Raw genomic sequence first — 26,807 nt, forward strand, 5'->3', positions numbered from 1 at the left:
GGTAGATGTTTCTACGCATCCAGAACATATTTTGTTTTTCTATTACTGTTTTGTCGGATCTCCCCAGTTGACTATAAGCCCTTCAAGTTGGACCCTGTTTATAGAACGTAGGATGCTGATTGATAAATGAGGGATGGAGGATACATGAGTGAATGAGTGGATTGGTGGATGGACAGTTAAGTGGGAACGGTGTGCGGGCAGACGGTGTCCTCCAAGCCCAACACTTCCGCGGTAACCTACCTCGTGTCCACGTCTGGAATCTAGACTCTAGACTGCGGGCAATGCCGGGGGCCTCTGAGCTGCATTTTTAGTGAAACCTTTTCTCGATATAACCAAGTCCATCTGAAATCAAACCTAATTTCAGGTACTGGACTTGTGAACTCATGTTCATTTGAGGACAGCCTCAAAATGTGCTTATGCTTAAAAATAGATCCTGAAAAGTAATCATACCTCAGCCCAACTTGGCTCTGCTCAACAATTCTTTCTGTTTTGTGCTTTAGAAGTATTTTTTTTTTCTGGCTTAAGAAAAAAGGTCAGAGGAAGGAAGTCAGTCTTCAGGGCCAGGAATTCAATGAGCTAACCTGTGAAAGCAGCTGCCGCAGGCCTGCGCGGGCAAACACCTGTGACTTTGTGGACCGGGGCCATGTATAGGTCAGGGCTCAGCTCCCTGGAGACTTCTGGTTCCTGATGCTTATCCTAAATGTATTCCCTACGGTTGACCCTGAGCTTGGCTTTGTCAGAGTCAACAGCAGAGTCCACCACGGGCTGGACTTCTTGGTAAGACTAGGTAATAATTTTGAGAAGTATCAGTATTTTCTATTTTTCCTTTTTTTTTTTTTGTCATTTATGGTTTGAAACTGCTTTGGAATGATTGAAGAACATGCTTCCTTGCCATAGAGCATACTTCTCAAATTGTTCCCAGGAGCTTTGGGGGATCCATGAAGCTCCTTTATGCATCATGGAGGTGGGCTTTGATTAGGTGGGCTGAGTGCCTCTCCCCCAAAACAAGTACTGTTTTTCATCCAGTTTACCTATTGGGCTTCTGTGCAGGATTAATTGGAGAGAGTTCTACACCTCAGATAAATTTAAAAACCATTGTCAGGAGACTGGAGAGGCATTGACAACATGGTTAGAGGGGAAACGGGTTCTTGAGACAGCGGGTCCTGGTCTCTGGCTGGGAGAAAAGGCCACTTCAGTGGCTCTGGGTGCTCTTGTGTTCCCAGGCCTTGTGCTGATGTTTCCGTCCACTCCAGAGTCCCCTCCCACCACGTGTGGCCCCGCTGCAGCTCAGCTGTGCCTCTCACTCTTCGCTGGCCTACCTAGTTCCTGATGTACTGCCCACCTGGCTTTTCATAAAGTTTTGCTCCTTACCCTCATCTCTGTGGCCTGAGACCCTGACCCACACTGTGCTCCAACTTTCCATAACTATATTTCTTCACCCTGTTTTGGCTTCCTCCTGGATATCTAATCCCTGGTTTGCCCTGACCTCCGGTAACCGTGTTCTAAGGTATTGTCTGCCTTCCTGGATCGTGGCACCACCTGGGGACCCTGCTCTTCGGCTGCCACGGTCCTCCCCAGCACTCTCTATTTTTAAGCTGGGATCTGAGAATGGGGTTCAGTGAGGCTGAATGAGGTTCAAGAATATGCTGGGATCAGAAAGTGGTGTCCAAGATCCAGATAGGGTGATCCGGTGGATGGAGAGAAAGAACAGTTCACACTCACAGAGAAATTACAGTTTGCATAAGATTTAACATAAATGCCCCATGTCAATCTCATTGCAACCTGGTGAGACTGGGATTGTCTCAGGTCTGTGTTACTACATGCAAGGGAAGCTAAGACTCAGAGTAAGTGATTTGCTAAAAGTAGTGGAGTGGAAACAAAACTTGGGTCTTTGACTCGAAATTCTGGACTTGGATATAGGAAATTAGAGACAGGTTGTTCACTCAGGCAGTGGGGGGGAAGGATCTTACTCGTGGGAACTAGGAGTGGTCTGGCTGGAGGCCGAATATGTTAGAAAGGGGTGGGGGAGCTGAGGGGCAGGGCAGCCACAGAGTCCCCACAGTCAAGCCTAACCAGACAGAGGAGTGAGGAAAGGGCTCGGTGACCCCATTCCCAGACAGGCTGTTGCTGTAGGGTCTGGGCGTTAGGTCCTCTGGAATCAGGCCAATCCGACTACAGATTCGAGTTGCCCCTGCCCAGGACTTTGAAACATGTTAGCTACAGGTCTCATCCTCTTCACCTAGTGAGCTGCACCTGGGGTGACCTTGACTGGAAGCTTCTAAGCATTATCCCTGCCTGTGGCCCTGAAAATTTGCAGGGTAATTCCAGAGGAATCTGCTCATTGTTCTCCAGGGTGGGAAGGGGAACTGCAGTGACTGTTGAGGGGAAGCAGGAGGAAGAACCTGGTCTCCGCGTCCTTCTGCCTTGGAAGACTTCCCATTTGATACCTCTCCCCTCACACGGCATCTCATCCCTGGGTTTGCCTTCCATGCAGCTTCCCCTCGCCTCCGCCTCGGTAAAGGGTGACTTCGGGGCAAGTTAAAAAAGTTGTGGACACTTTAGAGCTACTGAGCAAGAGAATGAATTAGGCTTACCCCATTCATAGACCTCACAAAACACCTGTAGCAGCCAGCCCCTGGAGCATTGCCCGTGTACACCTGTCTGGTTGTGGCTTCCCCTGGCAGGCGGGGGCCAGTGGGCAGGAGGAATGGTCTGCTGGGTGCAGGCCACACAGGTGCATTGTCTTTTAAGAATTCAAAACCAGTGATAAAATTGAATAAAGGTCAGTCTGCTTTTTATTATCACACTTGCTGGCAAATTTAAACAATCAGTGACAAAAATGCATCTCCCTTCCAGGGCGGGCCCCTCTCCTCACTGCTTGACACCCCACTGCTTGACACCCCACTGCTTGTTGGTTACCTCACGATCTCGCTGAAGCTGGAGGGCCTTGCCCTGCTCTCAGGGCCTGCTCCCTGGCTCAGCTAACAAGTCACTTCACTTCCCCGAACCTCACGTTTTCTGATTTGTGAAATTGAACTAACTGTAAATATAAATAGAATAAATACAAAATTAAGTTTTCAATATTAACGGAATAAATACAGAATTAAGTTATCAAAAGAAAAACTGGGTATAAGTATTGTAATGACCACATTGCTATACAAAATCTGAAGGGTGTGAGATTTGGGTCATGCCCGGGTTCATCCCCTATGGCAGTGAAGAATTCGGGGGCAGTCAAACCAGACTCTTCCATGAAGCTTTGGAGCTGGTATTGGAGACACCAACACCAGTTTGGGGGCTGAGGAACTGTGCTAGATTCACTCCTTATCATTTGGTTCCAGGCCAGATAGAAGGAGACCCTCATGGGGTGCCATCCTGGGCCCTGTTGGAGTCTGGAACGAGGCCCATCTGTCTCATTCTCTGTGCAGAGTGTTCTGTCCTCCCAGGGCGCTGAGTGAGTGAGGAGCTGAGCCTTCCATCTGGCAAGGGAGTTGTGTTCCTCACATAATTGCAGGACAGTATACTGGCAGAAGCAGGCAAGGTGGTTTCTGTGACTTGCAGATTTACTGCCTTCCTACGTGACTTTTGCAAGCCAGCCTCAGGCGCAGAGTTCCACCCACCCACGCCTCCTGCCTTTGTATAGCGCTGGATGGTGAAGTCCTTTCTCAGGCATTACCTTGTGATTTCCTCACCAATCCTGTGGGCTGCGCAGGCCAGGTTTTCTTATCCCCATCAGACAAGGGAGGGGACTGAGGCCCCGGAGGTTGAACAGACTGCCCAGGTTCATGGCTAATTGGGGCTTTGACTAGAATACAAGTCTTTGGACACCAGCCAAGAGCTAAGAATTTGGAGAGTGAAGGGAAAGCCCTTATTTTTGTTCAGAGTTGTCTCAGGCTCAGAGTTGTCTTTGGTGCTTTCTAAGAGGTAGCTTTTTTGAGGTTCCTTGTTTGAGCCCATGAAATTTTGATGGCAGATCAGGACTGGGAATCAGGCCTCCTAACTATTAGCCCTTTGCTGCAACTGACTGTGGGTTGGGTATTGACTGGTGCTGTGGGGGGAAGTATGCGTGTTTTGCTCACGTGTATCGCTGTTTTGGCATTCCCATAATTTTTTAATTTTTGAATGGAGATCATCGCCAACATAATTGTTTTGGCAATGATCTCCATTAAAGATTGGATGACTCCCCTCTGTTTCCTCCCTGCATAATGCCAACCTTAGAGGGACCCTCACTGTCACCCCTGGCCCCATCGCCTAACTGGGTGACCTCTGCGCTGTGGGGCCTGCACTTCTGGCTTTGGAACCTTTCTGATGAGTAGACAAGAGCCCATCACTGTCACTTTTTCACCTGCCCATGAGTCCGCTCAGGCCTGGCCTTGGTGTGTCTGCTCTGGGTACGGTGACCAGGGTGTGCCTGAATGCAAACTTCCACTCCTGGTATCCCCCAAGGCCCAGGGTGATCTTCTTTCTTGATATGCAAATAAATATTGGGGCAGTTAGATTGAGGACCCCTCAAATAAAAACCATGCTCGTGGGAAGGACAGCACTCCCCTCCTGCTTCCCTTCCCCCCTCCCTTCCTGTCAGATCAAAGAACTCTTGGAGAGGGGAAGGAAAAGGACAAGGAATAAAATGAGGAACAGCTGTGTGGGGTCTTCTTCTGTGAAGTGCAGATAATCGGAGAACTGCTGTAAGTCAGGGTTTCTTGGCCCTGGCCGCACAGTGGAGTCATGGGGGAGCTTTTAAGCATGGTTACGTCCTCACTTAATGTCATCAGCAGATTCTGCAACTTTAAGCAAAACAATATGTAAAGAAACCAACTTTTACCATAGACTAATTGACATAACAAGAATTAAATTTCAATAGCATCTCCTCATTTGTTATAATCAAATGACATTATTCAAGGATCTGCTGTATCTTGATTTCCAGGCTGTGGCCTCGACCTAGAAGAACAGCATCTCTGGAGATGGGACCCAGGCACCAGTAGTTCTAATGCCCCACACAATTCCAAGGTACAGCCAGGGTTGAGGACCACTGCTCTAAGGATGAAAAGAATTGTCTAATTACTCAGACCAGAGACATCCCCCAGCTGACTGTGCACTGGAATCCTCAGGGAGGCTTTTTGAATGGCACGGATTCCCTGGCCACACATTGCAGACCATTTAAATCAGCGGCTGCTGTGTCTAATGCCTCTTACTCAGCCTTCACGTGAGTCACAAACGGGTTGTCATAATAGCTACCATTTGTTAGTGCTGACTATGGGCCAGCATTCCAGATACTTCCAGTCTTCATAATTCCCATTTTACAGAAGAGGAAACTGACACTCAGAGCAGGTAGCCTCTTGCCCAAGGTGACAGCTTAAGTTCTGAACCAGACCTTGAAGCCTGCTTTTGTGGCCAGGGTCTGCCCCTAGTACGGCATATTCTCCACTCTTCCCAGGAACAGCCCAAGGAGAGAGAAAAAACAGCAATTCACCTTGGCTCTCCTGAGGCTCCCGAGGGCAGTTTGAGAAGAGGACCCCACCCTGTGAGGAGAGGGGCGCTGAGGGCTCTGGCCTGGGCTTTGACTCCCAGTTGGTCACCCCCTCTCAAAATACCTCCTTCGGTGGGAGGAAGAGGCTTGCTCATTAGGCCTGACCCCAGTCCCCTCTCATTGCCACAGCTGCTCTCACAAAGGGAGAACTCAATCAGGAAAAGCAAACACTCCTTTGCTTTTTGAGAGTCAGGAGAATTTTTTAAGCATGCAATACAGAGAAATGCTTTTGTTTCCCTCCTAAGAATAGAGGAAGTTACATCAAGGTCACCTGAAATACTTATTTCTGCCTTATAAAGACCCTGTGCCTCCACCTCCATGCTCTGTAAGCTTCCATAAATTGCTTAAAATCCTTAAGCTTCTGTTTCTCATCAGTCAGCTGGGAAGAGGGAGCTGTCTGCCTTCAGGGCCGCTGACGCCAGGCCCCTGGAGGCTCCAGAGCAGGAGGAGAGGAGTGTGGCCATCCCGGTGCTGAGACTCACAGCCGCCAGGACTGGAAGCTTCGTCAAGTGTTTGCTGGCACTCGCTAAAGGACCCGATGTCCCCAAGGCCCAGAGTGGCTCCTCGTCACCAGCTGTGTTAGAGATCTTGCTGAATGTATTCTCTCTGGCTTTGGGAGGACTGGCTTCACTCCACCTGCGTCAGCCGGGTGTGTGGACAGCCGAGAGCCAATGTTGGGACATACATAGCTGAAACTTTAACGTTAGTGGACAGTGTAACATAAATTTGGCTCCACCAAGCCTTTTCTGCCCAGCCCAGGCCCCAGGGCCCTCTCCCTTCCCAGAGCTCCCTCTGTACCTGTGTCTGGGCCTTCGGTCCCTGCCCTCGATTGCCCAGCACAAAGCCCGCACAGAGCAGAAGCTCAGCCAGCTCTGAGTGAGTGGAGGATGTGTGTCTGGTGGCATCTCTAAGGGGGTTGCCACGGCAGGTTGGCATATTCCCTGCTTGCTCTACTTGACTCTTTTTTCTCACTTAGGTTTATTTTGAAGGTTGCCTCACGGAGTATTATTCTAGTAATGCAATGGTTTAGATGTGATGCTATTTTCTGAGGTTGAGGCAAGTCTCCTGAGTATTTTATGGTGTAGCTCTTACCCCAGAGCCAGTAAGAGAGTACATCCTAAGTGTGGAGTCTGGTGGACCCTTTTTAAGCTTAACCTAAGATGTTCTGGGTTCTGTCTCAAGCAGTGGGCATTGTGGATAGCAAGAAAACATGGGGCAACGACGGAAAATGGCGCACGGGGAGTGGGAAGACTCCTGGGGGGAAGGGGGGTGGCCATGGGGCAGTCTCTGGGACTCAGCGCTGCCCCCACTGGCCGTTTGGACTGAGATGGTGAAACAGAGGCTGCTGCCCCTCCCTAGGGTGGGAGCACTCAGGGACGCTGGCTCAGAGCCACATGGACACCAGATTGTGGCTGCTGTCTCGGTCCACAGAGAGAGGGATTTCCAGGCCCAGCCCTGACCCCTGTACCTTAGAGGCTTTGTGGATGGTGGGCTATGCGCCTGTCTCTGGGGCCTGGCTCTGCCATTAACTCTCTGATGCCCTCAGGAGAACGCCTTGACTTCTGTGCCTCAGTTCCCAAACACTTTACAGCTCCATGGTCCCATCAGTTCTCTCACTGCAATGAGCTCCCACTACAGGTATTGACAGTGTTAGGCTGCCTCCAGCCCCACCAGGATCCCCGCCAGCCCAGCGCGCACGCCCTTCGTCCTTGTCTTTACGTCAGGTGCATCATCTGCCTGCTGTTTGGTCCCCCTTTGTCAGTTGCTTGGCTCATGTCGGGTAATTGAGATTTTATTTGTTAGGAGGGGGTTGGAGGCAAAAGGGAAAAAATGAGAATATAGAGGTGTTTGTTACCTCACAATTCCAGATGGACAAATCTACCCTTGTATCCAGATATGGGAGACACAGCTGGACGATGGTTACCATTAGTATTTTGGCCCTGCTGGTCTTTTTTTGTTTTTCCTTTTTAATCTTTTTATTATCTAGTATAAACCTCTGGACATTGTGATTTCCTCTGGTGAATACTAGACTTGGGTTCTAGCTGGGGCTTTGGAATGACAAGGCTGTGTCGCTTTGATCAGATCGATAACCTTCCAGGGCCGCAGTGTTCACGTCTGTACTCTGGAAAGGACAACGCTAACATTCCTTCGGGAGTCTCAAGAACAGAAGGGAAGCTCAGTGCCTGCCCCACTCAGCCACTGTTTGATGGCCAGGTGGGGATGCTGGCTGCTGGCGACAGGGTCTGTCCTGCTCAGCAGAGTGACTCTGCCCTCATGTTGCCTGGGGGCTGACAGGTCATTTCCCTGATGGCCACAGTGACACCCTAATTGTGTGAATCTGTGTCCCCACAGCGGCCAGTTTGCCATTGTGAAGAAGTGCCGGGAGAAGAGCACTGGGCTGGAGTATGCAGCCAAGTTCATCAAGAAGCGGCAGAGTCGGGCCAGCCGGCGGGGTGTGTGCCGGGAGGAGATCGAGCGGGAGGTGAGCATCCTGCGGCAGGTGCTGCATCCCAACATCATCACGCTGCACGACGTCTTCGAGAACCGCACCGACGTGGTGCTCATCCTGGAGCTGTGAGTGGGCTGTTGGGGCCCATGGTGGGCAGCAGGGCAGGCGGGGCGGCGGAAGCTCCAGCCGCAGGTTCCGGAGGGCAGCAGCAGCCAGACCTAAGCTTGGCCAGAGGAGATCAAGTCGGCGGTGGGTGGTTCCCCTCAGTTACCCCCAGCCTCCTTTAAAACCTGGGCCAAAGCAGGGTCCAAGCAGCAGGGACAAAGGGCAGCAGAGGGCAACAGTTTATTTAGGTCTGGTTTTTATTGGGCCCTGGGGATCAAAGGGAAGACATGGCTGAGGCTGGGGCCATTTCCTGGCTGGCAAATGGGTGGGAGGGGGAGGGGGGATGGGAGAGAGGGGAGCAGGGGAGGCTGTCAGGCAGGGGTCTGTTCTAAGGTCAAGGGAAGAGCAAACACCCTTCGGGCTTGGCAAAGCCCTTCTCCAGCCCTTTCCTGGAAAAATTCATTGCATTTGTGTTGTGATGCCTTTATTGTTATAATAACTATTATTTAGAGAGCATTTGCCACATGTTTCATGCTTGCCATCTGTTCGGTCCTCACAGGGACTGTGACGAGGGACATGTCCTACTAACGCAGTGAGGTTCCTTGGCATTCACTGTGCCAAGCAGAGCTCTTACCTCAGTTACTCCTCGTAATAGCCCTGTCCCTGGGAGACTCTTCCTAGTCCCACTTTACCAACAAGAATGCTGAGAGACCAGGTCACTTACCCGGTCTGGAAGCCAGGAAGTGGTGGGGCTGATGTTAGGGGACCAACCTTGGTCCAAACTCTCAACCGCTGCCAGCCAAGAGACAACTCTGAGATGATTTTGTGAAAAGGAATGTTATTGTGAGCTTATAAGCAAGAAATACGCGGGAGGGTCACTCCCAGAACAGTGCGTCCCTTAAGCAAAGCATCTGATCCCTCTCTGTTGGGGGAAGTCCTGCATAAACATCAAGGTGAGCTTTGTCACTGCATGGACAGGTGGGGACATTCAGGGCACCAGCAGTTGGACAGTGTGGCTGCATGTACATCGCATGTTCAAAACCAGTGGAAAAGGCCCACCTCCATCTGGAGATGTTGGTATGATCATGAGAAAAGTTTGTGAGGAGGTCACTACAGGGTCTTAAAAGCAGCTGGTCTCAGGCAGTTTCAGCTGGTTCGTCCCTTGGTCCTGAGAAACATCCGGGGCTTGTTCCTGAAAGCAGTCCTGGCAATTGTCAACGTAGGGGATTGCGGTTGTTATGGAAGGAATTTTAGCTGATTACCTCTTGGTCTTTCTGTGACACTTGGCAAATTACAACATACGCATCACACAAAACATATAAATTCTCGGGTGATCTAAGTGGGGTTGCAGGTTAACCAAGGCAAAGTTATAAACTCTGAACAGAATGTTAATCTATGCTAGGCTGCGTATCTGGGTTAGCTAACCCCAGGACTTGCGTCCACACTGCTGTGCAGACAACTGTGAGCGTGAGGTAGGGTGGCCTGATGCTGGCCCATCCTGTTGGAATCTGGATAGGTGTCACCAAGTTCTCAGGGACTGTCCCTCCTAGACGTGTCTCCATGGAGTGGAAATGTGGGGTTCTGCTAGACAAGAGAGTTTGAGTTGTGCTGTGGCACAAGTCACAGGGGCTGTGTCCAGTCAAGCAGCGAGACACTGTCCTGACACTGTTCTGAGCCTCATAGGCACGGATGCACCTGCCAGTCAGCAGAGGAGCGGTGGCATTAGTCTCAGCAACCCCTGACTTTGTGGTCTTGGGAAAAGTGACCTTATTCCCCTCTCATCGGTAAACCGGGCAGCCATCCTTACTTAACCTGCCTGCAGGTGGGGTGGACCACCTGACATTTGAGGTCACTCTAATTTGAGAACAATGCTCTAGTGTTGCCAGGATATAAATTTATGTGGCAGACGGGCACTTGAATGCTCTTACATTTGATTCTTAAATCATCATCTCAGTGTTTAAATGCATAGTGTTGCTCATGTTCTCCCCTTCTCTAACTCCCAGTGTCCTCTGCATTTCTCCCACGACCCTCTCAGCCAGCTGGACTAGTTGGTGTGTGCGCCTGCCTGGCCCAAACAAGCTTGGTGGGTTCCCACCAGGTGCCCAGCCATGTGGACACCCCAAGGTGTGACAGCCCCCAGGCTAAGTAGGGGTCAGCGGTTGGCACACTGATTCCTAGCAGAGAGTGACAAGCCCACCTTCACTAGGAAGGTCAGGCCATTTCTTTAAAAAGTCTATCATCAAAAAAACTTCACAGCAACTAAAGAGAAATTACATTCCTAATCCAACTGCCCAAACACAGCTACTTAGGGTTTTTTGTGTGTTTCCTCTGTCTTTATTTGTATACTATCACTGTACTTGTAGAATTTCCTGCTCTATTTTGCCCCCCGTTAACATGATTCCTTAAGTGGCTTTTCCCCTTTTAACCGACTGTATCGTTTCATTAAACTACATACTGTCTCTCCCTCTCCTTGATCATTTGGTTTTTATTTTCCAGCTTTTAATTATTATAAATTTTACTGCTGTAAAACAACTTTCTTCCCATAATTTCCCCCTTTTCTTTTGAACTAATTCTTTCAGATAATCCTCAGGACCGGGAGGAGTCGGCTGACATATTTAAGGCTCCCGGTATCCTCTCTTTCACAGGATGGTTAACCAGTACCGCCTGCGACACAGGTTCCTATTTACTGAAGCCTGGCTAGCCCAGGGCCACTTGTTTTAAAACAGGGTTCGTTACTTATTCCCTGTATAGTTATAAAAGGACACTTTGTTGTCGTTTTAATTGGTGTTTCTATAATTGCTGTGGAAATTGCCCGTTTCTCCCTGTTGGTGGAACTCCAAGGAGTCGGGGTCCGGGGTGATCCTGAGATATCCCTGTTTCTTCTGACAGGGCTCACGGTCAACCAACAGCTATGTGCCCTCTTCTTGTGAGCAGTCACCATTATTACATCAGTTGTCACACTAGTGCTGCTGTGACTTGCTTGAACTGCCGCGTTTGTTGAGTTCTGTCTGTTCCTAGTTTTTCTCTCCCCTCCTTTACTTTCCAGCTGTCTTACTGCTCAGGGTGCCTGTCCACATGGAGTGCTAGGAATCGCTAAGACTGCCTGAACCACTCATGACGAGGGAATGAGAGGGAAGACCTCCTGGGAGAGAAGGGCTTTCCGTGGGCTTTTGTGTTTGGGCTTGGTGACTCCTATTGGGCTGATCAGGGGCCTTTGGCCTCCTGGTCCTCATTGCGGCCCTACTAGGTTAGTGGGTTTGCTCAACGGGTGTCAGTGCCCACATGCTCAGTTGCAATTTGCAGGTTTGTGGATGGTTCTATGCTGATACCACTGCCCCTTATCACCTGTTGTCTGGTGTGGGCTTCTTCCTGAGTTCTGCTGAAGTGGCTGGCACTAGGAGAACATGCCCAGCTCTGATCTGAGTCCCTTTCAGCTGTTATTACCTGAAGCATAACCTCCTTAGCAGTAGCTGCCTCTGGTCAGGGCTGTTGAAGACCAGGCTGGGGAGGATTTAGTTGTCCATGTATATACGGTTGACTTCTATATGGTATAAAGGATATTTTCAAAATTTCAATAGATTAACTCATGTCACATGTGAAGCTTGCTCTGAAAAATGTATGTCTGCCCTGGGAGGGTTGGGCAGCTCTCCCATCCCAGGCCCCGGGCACTCTGGGGCCTCCTTGACTCTGAGTCCGTGGGAAGCTGTCCCTGGCAGTTGCACACCAAAGAATGGCCTGGCCGAGGGCTCCAAGGTGGAGGCAGTGCTTCCCAGTTCCCCGAACTGAGTCCAGCTTCCTGGGCCCTGGCAGCTCCACCCACATTCTTCACGTCACTGCCTATAGGTCATTGGAACACACATTCTCAAAGGAGTTCTGAAAAATGTTTCTAGCAGGGAAACCTACCTGCAGGGAGGAAGGACACAGAGGTCAGATCAGCAGGAAGGGGACTGACGTTGGGGACTCTGGAGCAGAGGAGTCCCAGATTATTAGGCTTTGCTTTCCCTCTGCAAACTAAACAGGTTTGGGATGTGAGAGGAGAGAGGCTTTGGAGGAGGCGGGGAACGGCCCCAGCAAGTGGTCTTGGGGCTGAGCGGCCCTTGGGAGAAACTCTGTCGGGGGAATGAACAGAACCTTGAGAAGAGTTGCCTGAGCATTGACGAGTGTCCCCAGCGTGGGTGTCCAGGACTTGGTGGCGGGCTCATCAGCCTTCCATCTTCTTGAATCTCCAGGGGAGATTCAAGGGCCACTGCGGCTATTTCCTTCTTCACTCAAAGGAGTTGTGGTCACACTGAGTCTCCTGCTCAGATCACACCTTCAGACAGAATGGCTGGTACTGTCCCCCAAAGTCATCACATAGTCTTCACATCGGGGGCTTTGTGTGACTGGACATGTCCCCATCACCACGCTATGCTTTTCCATTTGTGCAGCATTCCACTTAAGGTGGGCATGGTAAGCTGTGCCCCAGGTCACAGCCTCACAGAACCCCGCAGGGTCCGGGAGTATTAACAAGCGAGGGCTGCTGGGTCCTGTGTGTTTCCGAGGGGGACACTATCGACTTGAAAATTTGCAAACAGCCCTTAGGTCTCTTGCAAATGCCAAGGTTTCACTTCCATATGATCTATTCTATGTTGTGTTTATATTTTTAATTTTTTTCTTTGCTCTGTTCTTTTATTCACCTACCTTCTGTAGGTGAATATCTTTCTTGCACAAGGTGCTGTGAATGTAAAGATAATCTAGCTGGGGAGACACAGATAATGGTACCCGGTGTGACAAGGACATGGTGCTGCTAAGCAGGGTGCCAGGGGACTTGCCCGGTGCCCAGAGTGCCCATGAGCTTTCCTTTCCACCTCAGCAACTCCAGCTATATAACGTGGGGGACTGGAGCTGAGAAGGTCTGTGCCTAAATCATGGGTCTGGTGCTTACTAGCTGTGTGACCCTGGGCCAGTCGCTTGCTCTCTTGGTAGCTTCAGTTTTCTCACTTGGAAAATCAGGACAGTAGCTCCATCTGCCCCTCAGGGTGAGTGTGAGTCTCGAGGGAAAGACTGCTTGAGGAGGCACAAGCTCAGCTGGCAAACTCTAACTAAACTGCAGATGAAGCCCTCACCTCGGCCTCTGCTGGGGACAGTGTAGTGCATGGCGTTTACTCAAGGACTTGACTGAGGATCTCATAGCCCTGGTCCAGTTTAACAAGATTCTTCCCACTCCCCTCTCTAAAGGGGGCCATTAGGCTATTTTCTAAAAATTTCTGTCTTACAAGAAGGAAAACTGGGCTCTGGAACTCTCATGTTCCGCACCCCAGGGTGGAGGCAGAGTCTAAGTTGAGGGAGCACTGGGACCTGCAGAGCAGACTTGGGGGTGCTCCTTCAGCAACTGCCGGGGTGCTCCAGTTCCAGCCCCTTCCCCGGGGCAGGGGGCGGAGGATGCCCTCACCCATGGTCACATGGGTGACAGAGTGGGCCACACCCAGGTCTCTCTGAGTAGAGGGGCACTGCAGCCCTGCTCTGACAGACAGTACGCTCGCAGGCGCCATCTTGTCTCACCCTCTCTTCACCCCTTCACCTTCCTCTTTCGCTCTCCCCCCACCTTCTCTCTTTCTCTAAATATTTACTCAGCACCTATTATTTGGAGGAGACCTGGACATAAAGCCTAATTCATGGCTCCTGTCCTTGAGGAGCTCACATCCCAGCAGGAATATGCACTTCTGATATCTGTCCATCTACTTTAGGGAGACATTTTTAGCTTCATTTGACAGGTGAGAAAAGACCAAGGCAGAGAGCGACTTGCTAGTAAGAGGCAGAAGCAGTGTTCCAGCAGGCCTTCACCTCACTCCAAAGCCAGCGGGTGCACAGGGACTTAATGCCACCTACGTGTCCCACTCTCGTCCCCATTGCGGGCTTTACTTGTGCTGTTTCCTTGCCTGTCACACCTGCCGTCATTCTCTGCTCCCTCTGTCCAGGCCCTGCCCAAGTCTCACTGTGCTCCCAGCACCTTCTCCCACCACTTGAGCCTGTGCTAACCACATGTAACACAAATAATAACACCGTAACGGAAGTCCCCATGGATGGAGCCGATGGAGCGCTGTCCTCTGCCCGTAGCTGTGTGGAGAACCCTGCTTGGTGCCCTGGCTAATTTGCTTGTCAAAACAAGCTGAGGAGTAGACCTTCTTGTTCCCGGCGATGTCTGAGAGACATTGCTGAGAGAGTTGGGGCAACCAGTCCCAGGCACACGCTAGTGCACAGAGACAGTGTTAGAGTTTGTGCACGGAGACTGTGGCCAGGGCTTGGACGTGGTCTTGACCATGCACCCCTTGCTGGGGCACACTACATGGGCACTTCCCCTGCTATGGGCCTCAGTTTCTTCATTTGTTATGAAAGAACTTCCATGTGGTGATAGTCATTATGTAGGAGGTTGGACAAGGGAGAACATAGAGCCTCTTCCCCTGGAAGTTTGTTATTCACTTCTATTTTGGAGAATTTCAAACATATACAAAAGTAGAGAGAATAATGTCAGGAACCCCCATATGGACATCACTCAGCTTTGAGTTATCAACATGTGCCAGTCTTGTCTCAAACAAAATTCCTATTCAACTGTTTGTTTGCTTTAACATTTTAATATTATTAAATTTTAAATAATTTTGAATATTTTAAAGCAAATCTCAGAAACTGTGTCCTTTCACATGTAAATAATTTAGTAGGTCTCGCTCACTGATGACGGTTTTAAAAACTTCGGCCACTGTGTACCTATCAGCCCTGGCAGGATTACCCAGGCAAGCCTCGGGACTGCCGACGCCGTCTGTGCTCCAGCAAGTAACAGTATTCTCCAACGGACCCGCAGCTGTCTTTTTACAGTTGTTTTGTTTGAATAAGCATCCACACGAGGTCCCCACACTGCATTTGGTTCCTTTGTCTCTCATGTCGCTTTTATTCTGGAGCACTTCTCCTCCCCCTTTTTCGATGCCAGTGATTTGTTGGGGAACCAGGTCCTTTGTCCTGTTGATTGTCTCACAGTCTGGATTTGGCCCAGTCCTTCCTCATGGCGTTAACTTGTCCCTCTATCCCCAGTATTTCCTGTAAACTAGAAATTAGATCTAAATGAGATACCCTTCTTATTAGCATTGTCTAATAGAAATATAATACAGACCACACATGCAATTTTATATTTTCTGGTAGCCACATGAATAAGAAGTAAAAAGAAATAGGGGAATTAATTTTAACAATATTTCACTTAACCCAATATATACCAAATATTATTTTAACATGCGATCAAGAGAAACATCATTAATGAGATATTGCACATTTATTTTTCATACTGCATCTTCAGAACCCAGTGGGTAAGTATTTTATGCTTATAGCACATCTCAGCTTATCAGCCATGCAGTGGTTAGAGTAAAATGCAATCCTACCAAAGCAGTAGAGCTGTGTTTAGAGGAAAATATTTTACATCACTTCACTTTGTTCATTAAAATGAATTAAAATAAAGTGAAGTTTAAGGTTCAGGTCCTCAGTTGCACCAGCCATATTTCAGGTGCTCAGTAGCCATGCGTGGCTAGTGGCTGCTGGACTGGACGGCGTATGTGGAGACTGTTTCCGTCGCTGCCAGAAGTTCTGTTGGACAGCACGGGGCAAGAGGCTTAAGCAGATTTAGGTTTGATTTTAAGTTGCAATACTAATAGGTGGTGCTGTGTACTTCGTATTGTACCACATCAGGTTTTGTTATTCTAGTTTCGTGATGCTAAGAATGATTAGTAAGTCCAGTTGTGCTTCCAGACATTTTTAAAGAAAGGAGAAAGAAGATTTTGATGTTCTCCACATAGGAGAGACTGGGTGGCAGGCAGTGATTCCCAAACCTGGGACAGAAACCATTCTGGCTGTATAAGATTATCCTAGGGCCCTCAGTATGGCATGGTGGTTGAGAGTCATTCTGCCTGTGTTTGAATCCTGACTTACTAGTGGTGTGACCTTGGGCAAGTCACTTTACCTCTTGGAATCTCTGTCTCTTCAACTGTGAAGTAGGAAAGTAACAGGGCTTAACTCATAGGGAGTTGTGATGACTAAATAAGGCGATGTGCATGCAGCGTACATTCTGCACAGTGTGAGTGTTCAGTGAGTGTTACTTGCGGTTATGGTATTGTTATTGTAAAACTACAGGTTCCGGGGCCCTGCTGCTCAAGAATCTGGTAAGGTCTGTGGTGGAACCTGTGAATATGCTTTTTAAGTAAGTTCTGTAGGTGACCCTGAATTCCTGGACCGCTTGGCCAGATCCCTTCCTGAGACTTTCTCCTGCGGTGACCCTTGGCTCTACCCCTGCCCCAGAGAAGCACATGCTGGCTAGATACCCTACCACCTGTCAGAGGGTTGCCCGATTTAGCAAATAAAAACCTTCTGTTTTATCTGGCAGTCCTAAATCCCTAGTTCAGATAAAACTATAAACTAGTTTTACAGGGGAGATTCCCTTTGCTCTGTGGGTGCCCATTCCTGTCACATTTATCATAAGGTGCAAGGGTATGAAATGTGAGGACAAAAGTAGTATTTTATAGTTTTTAGAGATGATTATGATTAATAAGTCTTTATGTTTAAATTAGGCCATCTTTTATAAAATCAAAGAAAGGGGCTTTAGGAGCCCTCTTGCTCAATGGGCTCATTTTGCAGATGAGGGAACAGGCCTGCCTGGAGGGCATCAGTGAGTTGTCCAAGGTCAGTGGCAGGACTAGACTGGAATCCGGGCCTCCAGTTTCTGGCCCAGCGTATGTCATTCTTTGTTATCCTACAACTCTTGTTTCTGTCCTCTGCCACCTCAGGCACATGTGGGGGAGAGGTGACACCCATGGTAACCAGGGACCTGGTCCAGAGCATGAGCCCAGAGCTTTCTGGTGAACCCCTCAGAATAGTTCTCACCGCTGTGACCCAAAGGGATAACCACAGCAAACAGAAGCAAAGTCAGCGCCTGGTGCTGGCTGCACAAAGCCCAGAGAGGAGCGTGGGGATCTCGCCACACAGGGTGCTCAGGGGCCAGACTCAGGGCTGCAGCTTTTGCCCCACCTGGGGACGCACAGGGCTGACCGGGCCCTCCTGCGCTGTCTTGCAGAGTCTCCGGAGGAGAGCTATTTGACTTTCTGGCCCAGAAGGAGTCGCTGAGTGAGGAAGAGGCCACCAGCTTCATTAAGCAGATCCTGGACGGGGTGAACTACCTTCATGCCAAGAAAATTGCTCACTTTGATCTCAAGGTCAGTGGGGGGTGGTGAGGGAAAAGAATTGATGTAGGAAGAATGGGCCTCGTCTCTTCCGATGTCATTGCCAGGAGGGGCCAGTGCCCATGTGGCCCTCCTCCCTCATCTCAGAGTTGAAAACTCTGGGCTCCCAGGAGAGAAGTGATGCCATGGAAAGCGTCCACCTCCCCAGTTTCATTTGTCATATTAGGGTTTCTTCACAGAAGTGGACTGCAAGTAACCTCTTAATCAGACCACATGTTCCTTACCTCTTTGAGGAACAGGTGGGGCGTAATTTGTAAATAAGTAGGCCAATGACAGGACCTCGAAACCAAAGACATTCAGCAAGATTGGACTTTTCAGTAAGCATGAGCTAACTGCCGAGGAAGTGAACTGGAAGCCTTCAGAGGGGACGGCTGGGGCGGGCCGGCGCTCCAGCATCCCTTAACCAGAGTTGTATCCAGGATCACTGGCCTCCTTCCCCCAGCCCGCCCCATACTATGGCCATCAAACTGCATCCAGCTCCCACCGATCATTTGTGGTAACTGTTCTTCAGGGTCAAGAAGGTTCACTGTGACCACACAGGACCTTAAAGCAAGAGTGTGGTCAAAGTAGAATGATCATTTCCCGTAGTTACTGAGCTCCTTTGCACAGACCGATGAGCCTGTACAGGCACCCAAAGCATAAAGATCTCTAACCCATGATCCGAGGGACATGTTTACTCATTTTTCTACCCAGAAACTCCTGTTGTGTTTCAAGCACTGTGCTGGGTATTGCTACAGATACAGAGTCAACTGAGGCCCTGTCTAGGCTTAGTTCTTCTTCTCCAGTGAACTTAGTACAGAAGACAGAAAAGAAAGATCAACAGTTCTAAGTGTTGTGATAGAGGGAAGTGCAGCAGGGCTAGGGAGTCTAAGAGGATTATTTAAATCAGACTGGGGCATTTGAGAGGGCTTCCTGGAGACAGTGGTGCCTGAGTTGAGTTTTGAAGGCTGGGTAAGCATTGTGAGAGGGGAAAGGTCTTCTTAGGAAGAGGCCAGCAGTGTACATGGTCCCCAAGTAGCACATGCATTGAAGGAAGTACAGACAAAGGGTGAATATGCTGAATGGATGGAGGAGTTAAGCGGAGAGCAGGAGGCAGACGTGAGGGTGTGGGAGCTCAGCCAAGGAGGTGGAACTTTACCCCGAGGGGTACTGGGGGCCAGGTGAGCATGGAGGCGAGGTGAGCAGGTGTGTGTTTCAGAAAGGGTCCTTCTGGCCAGAAGGTTGGGTAGAACGGTGGCAGCCTGCAGCCTAGGGCCTCAGCTAGGAGGTTAGTTCATTAATCAGGTGAGGTATAACAACCATCAAACTAATTTGAGGAGACAGATTTAAGACCTGCTTCAGAGGTTGATCTGAAGATTGATCAGGTGCCTGATTAGATTTGGGAGATGAAGGAGATGGCAGAGCCCAGGCTGACACCTGAGTTCTGACTCGGGGGACAGCCCAGCGGCCACGGCATGCCCATGGCCTCACAGCGACTGCATCGGAGCGCGGGCTCTGTTCTGGCACATGGATCTCACCCCCACGTTTACTCTACATCCTGAGGCAACCTGCTGTGTGTCCCCTCTCCTTATCCCATCGTCATTGTCACAGTATATTGAAATCCTCCAACAGAAGATTTCTTACAGAGCTTCACAGGAGGTAAAAGTTGGGGTCACTGGGGAGGGCGTGGCCTGGGCAGACCCTTGCAGGAAACGCTCTGCCTGCATTACATCTGTGCCTCCTTCCCAGTGATACTATGGGCCGTTAGCTTGTTTTTGTGTCTTTGCTGGTTCTAAGCAGACCGGCCTCAAAACGGCCTCCTTTGTCTGTTCTCTAATGTGGGGGTCCCCAACCGCTGGGCCTTGGACTGGTACCGGTCTGGGTCTGTTAGGAATGGGGCTGCACAGCAGGAGGTGAGTTTGAATGTGATGTGCGTGAATCATCCAGAAACCATCCCCCTATCCTGGTCTGTGCACAGATTGTCTTCCCTGAAACAGGTCCCCGGTGTCAGAAAGATGGGGGACCGCTGGAAATGGGTCTGGTGGAGGTCCTCAGGGCCCATGAACTCGGCAGGTTTGTGCTGTATAGTCTGCTTCTACGGCAGCTGGAGTTAGCCAGGTCAGCATTTGTGTCTGCCTCTACCGTGTACCAGGATACAACTGAACTAAGTTTTCCAGCTTCCATGCAAACAATGATACCTGCCTGACAGAGCTGTTGTAAGGGCTACAGAGAAGCAGCGTGAAGTGTGGAATACCAAATAGGTGCTCCGTGATCGGAGCTGGTGGTGTTATTTCCCTCTGCAGAATAGAGGAAAAGAAATACAATTCTTGTTACAGTGTTTTGGGCCCCAATCAACTGGGGGAGACAAAGCCTGCCAGTGCAATTCTCCATCGCCCAGCAGAGAGCTGATTGGCTGCTGGGTGGGGCTGCCGGTGCAGGATCTTCACTGGCTCCTGGGCTCAGTCTGGACGTTTTCCGCAGTCTGGAGACATATGGATTTCTCCTGGATGCATGTAGGGAAGGGATTCGGCTAGCATCTGCCCCGGCCTTCTCTCCTTAGAGTTATGTGTGGACTCTGAGTCTTCCGACTTCCCGCCAGTGGGTCCCTTGGCCTGGGTCCAGCTAGGCCACTTCAGAAAGTGATAAATAGGGGGACCTCAGCTGGAGGGGATCACACATAGAAGACCCAGCTCAGAGGGGACCTCTCAGTTCCATGTTGTCTCCCACCTTATCAAATTCGTTTGATATGAACACAGTTTTATTCCCAGTCTTCATTCTCAACGAGGGGTCTCTGTTTTCCTCTCCTCTTTCATTCTGCCTCATCCAGCAAGCCAGGCTAACCACGTGGAGTCCACGTTCCTACCCATGACCCGTTCTCCACTCTCGCTTTCCAGCTTGAAGGAGCAGGTGATGGGGGAGGTTCAGCTCTCTGGCCTGTCTTCAGAATACAAATAACATCTACTCCTACGCCAGCCATTGTACTGGGGACGGTGAGCCTCTGTCCCTGCTTGCGACACGCTCCCAGCTCTGAGGCAGAAAGCAGATGAATGGACCCAGTAACGGTGATAAGCAGTCTTGGTAAACAGATCACGGCATGCCGTTGCCCAGAAATCTGATGGATCCTTATAACCCACAGGAAAAATGAACGAGTTCTCAGCATAGCTCTCAGGCCTTTCTTACGCTGCCTTTGCCTTGATTCTGGCTCTGTCCACCTTTCCTCACTCCAAGACGCTAGTCTCGGCCAGGCAGACCACAGATATCATTCTGGCCTCTCTCCTCCTCTGTTCGTGCTGTTCCCATCCAGGATGCTGCCGCTCTTCCTTTTCTCTGCCTGTGGACTTCCGCTCATCCTTCAAGGCCCAGCAGAAACACGATTTCCTCTGGGAAGCCTTTCACCTCGCTGTCACCTCCCAAAGCTTAGCTGAGAACTAACCTGCCTCCTTGCTTCTGTTGCCCTTTGTACAAACTACTGCTGAGAGCACTTATCACTGTGAATCACTTCCTGCTGCCTGTGTCTAGTTCAGTGACTGACACCTGGCAGGTTACTCAGTGTGGAGTGAATAAGTAAGTGAATGAATGAGAATGCCTTAGTGAGACCAAACGCATGCATGGATGGCTAAGGCCCTTTTATGTCAACCAGAAAAAGCAAAGAGGTTGCAGGCAGATTTCAATTCAGTGGTGTGAACATTCATTGAGAGACTACTTTAGGCCAGAAGGCAGAGTGACAAACATCAATGGGATATAGTACCCGCTTTCCAAGGGCCCACCATGCAGTGAGAGATGGCCACGGTGGGACTCTGTGGGGGGACCACCTGAAATAAAAGCTAACCCAAGAATGATCACTTCCAAGGGGCAAGCTCTCCGCCTCAGCAGGGTGAAAACCATCCTGGAGTGGGGTGTGGATTCGCCACAGAAAGGCCTGCTGGTGTGGGAAGCAGGAGAATGCCTGTGTGCACACAGACGGGAGGGACACGGGGGCTGACACCGCTCAGTACTGGGTAGCACCTGATGTGGCTTCAGACACGCCTTCCGCAGGATGGGTTAGCAGGGATTGGGGCTCAGTGCCACCCAGGGACCTCACCCTGGTATATAATCCCAACCCAAATAAGGGCCTTGTAAAGGGCATTTTGTGTGGTTTTCTGTTTATTTTGGAGTTAGGAGGTTCCTCCCTGAGTGAGGGTGTGTCCCCACCCTCCCCCACCACCTTAACCCTAATCGACTTGAGAATTCAGGAATGGGAGGTAGTCCTCAGGCCTGACTAGTATTTAAGGGAAAAAAAATAGGACATGAGCGTTGAATGAAATTGTATGCAAGCCCATAACCAAAAACTCTCAAGGGGGCCTTTCTGATTTCTATAAACAGTGTTAAGCAGCGGTAACTCTAAAAACCCAGATTCCTCTAGCCCCGAGCATCCTTTGAGCTGTTCTTCTGTTCATGATGTGGTGGGGTCTGTTCATCGAGCTTTCACGGGAATGGTACTAATAAATGCTTTAATGTATGTAGTGTGTTCTAGAAGGTACATGCTTACACCTGTTCTCTCATTTGATTCACAGCCATGCATTGAAGTGCAAGGTATGGCCACTTTTTTACACACAAGGCAATTGAGACTCTGGGCAGGTTAAGTAACTCATTCAAGATCACACAGGTATTAAATGTCAGGGCTTGGACTTGAGCTTAGTCAGTGAGGAACCATTAAGCAAAGCTGGGTGTCACCAGCTTTTATTTCACCAGATTCTAACAGTGCAGATTTCTCCCTTGGGCCACGCCTTTTACACATGGCTAATTCAAAGGTCTGTACTGTTGTATACATTTATTCTTTACACAGTTAATTCCTCAGCTACATTGTTTTTTCTTTCTAATAAGCTATTCCTCATTAGATATGAGGAATATTTAATTATGATTATACTATTTAAATTAAATGGATTAATTTGTATTTTATTAATTGCTATAAAATGTGCATGCATTTCAATGAGAGTAGAACTTACAAGAATGAGGCTATTTCCACAGAGATTTAACTGTCAGGATGGGTCAAGGGGAGACGGTGGAGGTCCAGGGCCAACCAAGGGGTCTGTGCAGGCAGGCAGTCCTGGAGGGCTTTTTTCCCTCAAAAGTTTTTATTATACATTTCAAAGCATTTGAAGAAATTAGAGAATACAGTAGATACTCTCCTCCTAAATTCAACATTTGGTCACACTTGCTTCACCTCTTTCTGTCTTTAAAAAACAAAAACATGTATGTTATATAAAGAGCATTATATATGTACATGTATCTGATTTTTTAAACTTTCGGTATCATTTGAAAAAAACTGTAACCATCCTGATACTTCACTCTAAACGCTTCTGTATGTATCTCCCAAGGTAAATGTCTGTCTCCTAACAACCCACAGCACCATCTTCACACTTAAGAAAAGGAACAATAATTTATAAAAGACCTTTAATTGGTGGAGAAACATGATTCTATTTCTGATATAGAAAAAAGTTCTCCCAGAGGGGAGAGGATGGATGGGAGAGAATTAGCCAGTAGGAAATTGTAGTAGCAATGTTAGAAAGAAGTGAACCAAAGATACCCCATCAATGTTTTAAAATGAAATTGATGGTCTTTTATGCTATTATAAGAAAATAATAGCATGACAATTATTATTCTCCAGCTTTTTATGAACAGGTGTGTGTGTGTTTCCAGGTACTTAGAACTACACTACTTTCGTGATCTTCCCTCCTGCTTTCTCCATTTGCATTCTCACCCAAGCAGCCCATGTGTGTTCTGAATTATTTTACTTTGCTTTAGAAGCTTTTATACAAGTCTTTCCTGGTTTCCCTATTTTTCCAGTGTGTTCTGAGGGATGGACCTATTCCCAGTTCTTCATACCCAAAGCTTAGCCTGTGCCCCAGCCTCAGAGTGTACTCCATGGGTCCATTTACCTCAGCCCTGCACCAGACTGTGTGCCTGGAGCCTAGAAATGTATGCTGGCTGCTTCATCAACTTTTGCCAGGCCACCCTACAGTAATCTGAGGACAGGTGAACTAAGGTTGCTGAACTGAATGGTTGAGGGAAAGAATAAAATGTGGCAAAAACTGAACGATGGAGACCCATCAGTAAAAGAGTTGAAATGAGGAGCAATACATCAACCAGCTGATCCTTGAAAGACAGAGCAGGAGGCCACGTGGCCAAGGGGAAAAGGGAGAAGACTGGGGGCTGGGCCTGCATTTGAGTCTCCCCTCTGCTGCGGAATTATGGGGAGGTCACGTCTCTAGCCTTTCCAGATCTTGAGTATGGAGATAAATCTGCCTTTCCTTCCTGTCCCACCGGAGTGGGGTGAGGCACCAGGGAGATGACTGTCTATGAAAGGGCCCTGCCAACTCGAAACTCCTTGCAAGCGCTGGCTGTGAGTTTTAACCAGCTTCCCTGTAAGGCCGGATTTCTCCCTATTCCTCCGTTGTCTCCAAAAGAACTCAGAATGGGCAGTGGGCATGGAAGCATCTAAAGGGAGGCTGACTAAGGTGGCATTTTCCAGCTGGCAGGCCACGCAGACTCCCAGTGTGGCAGGACAGTACGTGAGGCTGATGTGGTTGCGATAGATGGCTCCCGACCCCTGTGTTACACGTGAGGAACCTACGACAAAAATGCAGCGCCTTCTCCTCTTTTGTCCCTACTGCCTTTGCCATCAGGGTTAGGTGCTCAGAGGCCTCTTGCTGCTGCCAGCTATCTGCAGCCTCCCCTCCCCAGCCAGGCCTGATCCCCATTGAACTATCACATGTTCAATTATTTATTTATTTATTTATATTTAGAGCAAGAAAGGGAGGGAGAAAGAGAGAGAGAAGCGTCAATGTCTGGTTGCTCCTTGTGCGCCCCGAACTGAGGATCTCACCCACAACCCAGGCATGGGCCCTGACTGGGAATGGAACCAGCGACCCCTTGGCTCGCAGGCTGGCACTCAGTCCACCGAGCCACACACCAGCCAGGGCCAAACGGTACTTTTTAAAGTTCTATCCACAGCTCCACCGTTGGCCCTCCCACTGCAGCCCATCTCAGTACGAGTGAAAGAATCTTGATTCTGGAAGCAGTGGAGAGTGGTAGGCAGAGCTGAAACCTGTCACTGAGACCCGGGCTCCACCCTAGCTCCACCACTTATTAGCTGTATGACCTTGAATGAGTTACTTAACTTCTCTGTTCCTCAGTTTCTTGTGTGGAAAACAGAGACCGTAACCTACCTTGCTGAGGTTCTGTGCAGTGGTATTCTGGTAACAGCCAGAGCTTCAGAAAGCCAATGTATACACACACACGTTTACTATGAATGGTAAGATAAAAATATTTGTAGCACAATTTACAAAATAAAATATATAATACTCTTTATTATAAATTCCAGAGAGCCAAGTGATTTTTATAGAGCACTTTCCTCGGTTTCTGCCAACGTCATACATCAGCAGCCAACCTGTGGATGCATTTGGCAGATGAGTGTAGTTCTAACAAGGCTGTTGGGCCCTGGTTGGTGTGGCTCAGTGGACCGAGTGCTGGCCTGCGAACTCAGTGACAGGTTGCTGAACTGAGAGCCAGCTGCTCTTGTTTGTAGAGATGGAAATAAGAGGAAGGTCCCTATTCCCCTTGTGGGGCTTCCGTATAGTGGGAAGAGGACACAGAAGGAAGTAATTATAACGCAGCTGGTTCTCTGCTAGAGTCGTGTCAGGGTCCCACGCTGGCCCTTGGGTGGAAGCAAGTAGTCACGTGTGTTGGAGTGGAGGGGTCACAGAGGACGTTATGGTGTGGAAGAGCTGGAGCTGGGTGGTGAGGGGGAAGGAGAAGCTTGTCAGGAAGGCAGAGAGACCTGCAGCTGTGGGTGGGGGTGATGAGAAAGCCAGTCCTGCTGTAGCAGAAGGTGAGCTGGCCAGAGGTGGACACCTGCCTGGGGCCTGGGTGATACTGGAGGCCAGTGGGGTGTCATCTGCAGAGTGCCAGCAGGAGAGTGAGCTGCAGTCCCGTGAAAACCTGCCCACAGAGGTCTGGCAGCGAGCGGCCTTGCTTTCTCAGGTTACCCAGCATTTCCTGAATAATCTGGGGCTGTGTTTGACATCGCCAGTGAAGGTTCATAGGCAGCTTCCTCGTCCCGGGCTAGGCCCCTGCTCTGCTGAGCTGAGCAGCTTTATCTGGTGACAAGCAGTCACGCGGGCACCTGGAGAGGACACTAGGCCAGGGCCCAGCAGACTTGGACTCTGCTCCTTGATCAGTAGCCTTGGCGGATTCTCAACCTCTGAGGCTTGCTCTGCAGCATGAGAGGACTAAATGACCTGAGGTCAGCCCCAGTGCTGTGAGTCTGGGGGTGGGGGGGCGATGGGAAGAGGGAAGCAGAGGTGAGTGAGGGAGGAGGCGGGTCCATGACAGGCATGTTCTTCAGCCATACGCAGGTGGTGTAGCAGGGACTCGGGAAAGTTCCCAGGAATGACTGTTGTCAGCACTGTACCCCAGAAAGGGGAGGACAGATACAGCTACCATTCTCTGAATCTCAGCAGGCACTGCTCCTTATGTGACCATCTCTGAGTCCTCAGAACAACTCCGTGCTATAGCAGGTATTGTTCCATTACACAGATGGGAAACCAAGGCTCCAAGAGATCCAGTGACTTTGCCCAGGTTTTCCTGTGAGTGGCAGAGCTGGGATTTGAACTCAGACCTGCCTGACTCTAAGCTCTGGTCATTTACACCGTACTACATCCGCCCCCAGATGCTGCCTTCGTCCTGCAGGGGCTCCTGGATACGCTGTGCTGGGGATCCCCCACTGACACAGGTCCCACCTGGAGGGCCAGCTGCTGGGTTGGCACCACAGCAGGCGCCTCTGGCCAGATCCACTGGGACGTGAAGGGGCACATTGGCCTCTCCCACTGCTGCCTGGTGGGCTGAGCTGGGTGGGTCTGTTTTGACAGGTGAGGGCAGTTTCACCTCCTGGTGGCAGGTTCACAGGCTCCTATGGGATTGTGAGCCCTCCCTCCAGGTGTGCTTTGGTGATGATGTCAGGTATGTGGGTGAAGCATTTGACTGAAGTAAATAAAGCTGGAGGAAAATGACAGGGGCAAGACAGTATGGATAGGACTGTACTACCCTAGAGGCCAGTCTGGCTTGGGCCCAGAGGCCTGTGGTCGTAGCTGCCTGTTCTTCCTTCCCGACTTGGGGCCGGGTGACCTGAGCCTTTGCATGTCCTGCCTTCAGGCCCAGCGCAGTAGAAATTTGGGGTGTGGGCCCACAGCCAGCACAAGAGGTTGTGCCACCTTGCAGTTGCAGAGCCTAGAGCTCAAAAAGGCTTTGAACATCGTCCGCTGTCTACCTTAGAGTTGGGGCTGAGGCCAAGACAGGAAGTTGCCTGTCTGAAGCTCACACAGCCTCACACAGCCTCAGGTGACAGAGCTGAAAAAGGAGCTTCTCAACACCCCGGGCCTGCGGTCTTTCCTACCACCCCACCCTATTTGAGGAGGGGGGAAGCAAAGAAGCTTAGACAAAACTATCGGGGGCACAGCTC

The 26,807-nt window shown here is 49.8% G+C and overlaps 1 protein-coding gene across 4 annotated transcripts in view; it reads left to right on the forward strand.

Moving 5' to 3' along the window:
* Window positions 1–26,807, forward strand: part of DAPK2 (death associated protein kinase 2) — a 105,920-nt gene that overhangs the window by 50,887 nt on the left and 28,226 nt on the right. For 2 of the 4 annotated variants that reach the window (XM_053670037.1, XM_037155554.2), the window contains 2 exons: window positions 7,877–8,098; window positions 17,164–17,302. In XM_053670037.1, coding sequence (XP_053526012.1) covers window positions 7,877–8,098; window positions 17,164–17,302 — 361 coding nt within the window. The remainder of the gene's footprint in view (window positions 1–7,876; window positions 8,099–17,163; window positions 17,303–26,807) is intronic. The other 2 variants (XM_053670038.1, XM_053670039.1) reach the window with 2 other exon arrangements.

The sequence above is a fragment of the Artibeus jamaicensis genome, unplaced genomic scaffold, assembly GCF_021234435.1.
Source record: "Artibeus jamaicensis isolate MK-2021 breed Jamaican fruit bat unplaced genomic scaffold, CSHL_Jam_final contig_548, whole genome shotgun sequence".
Lineage (NCBI taxonomy): Eukaryota > Metazoa > Chordata > Mammalia > Chiroptera > Phyllostomidae > Artibeus > Artibeus jamaicensis.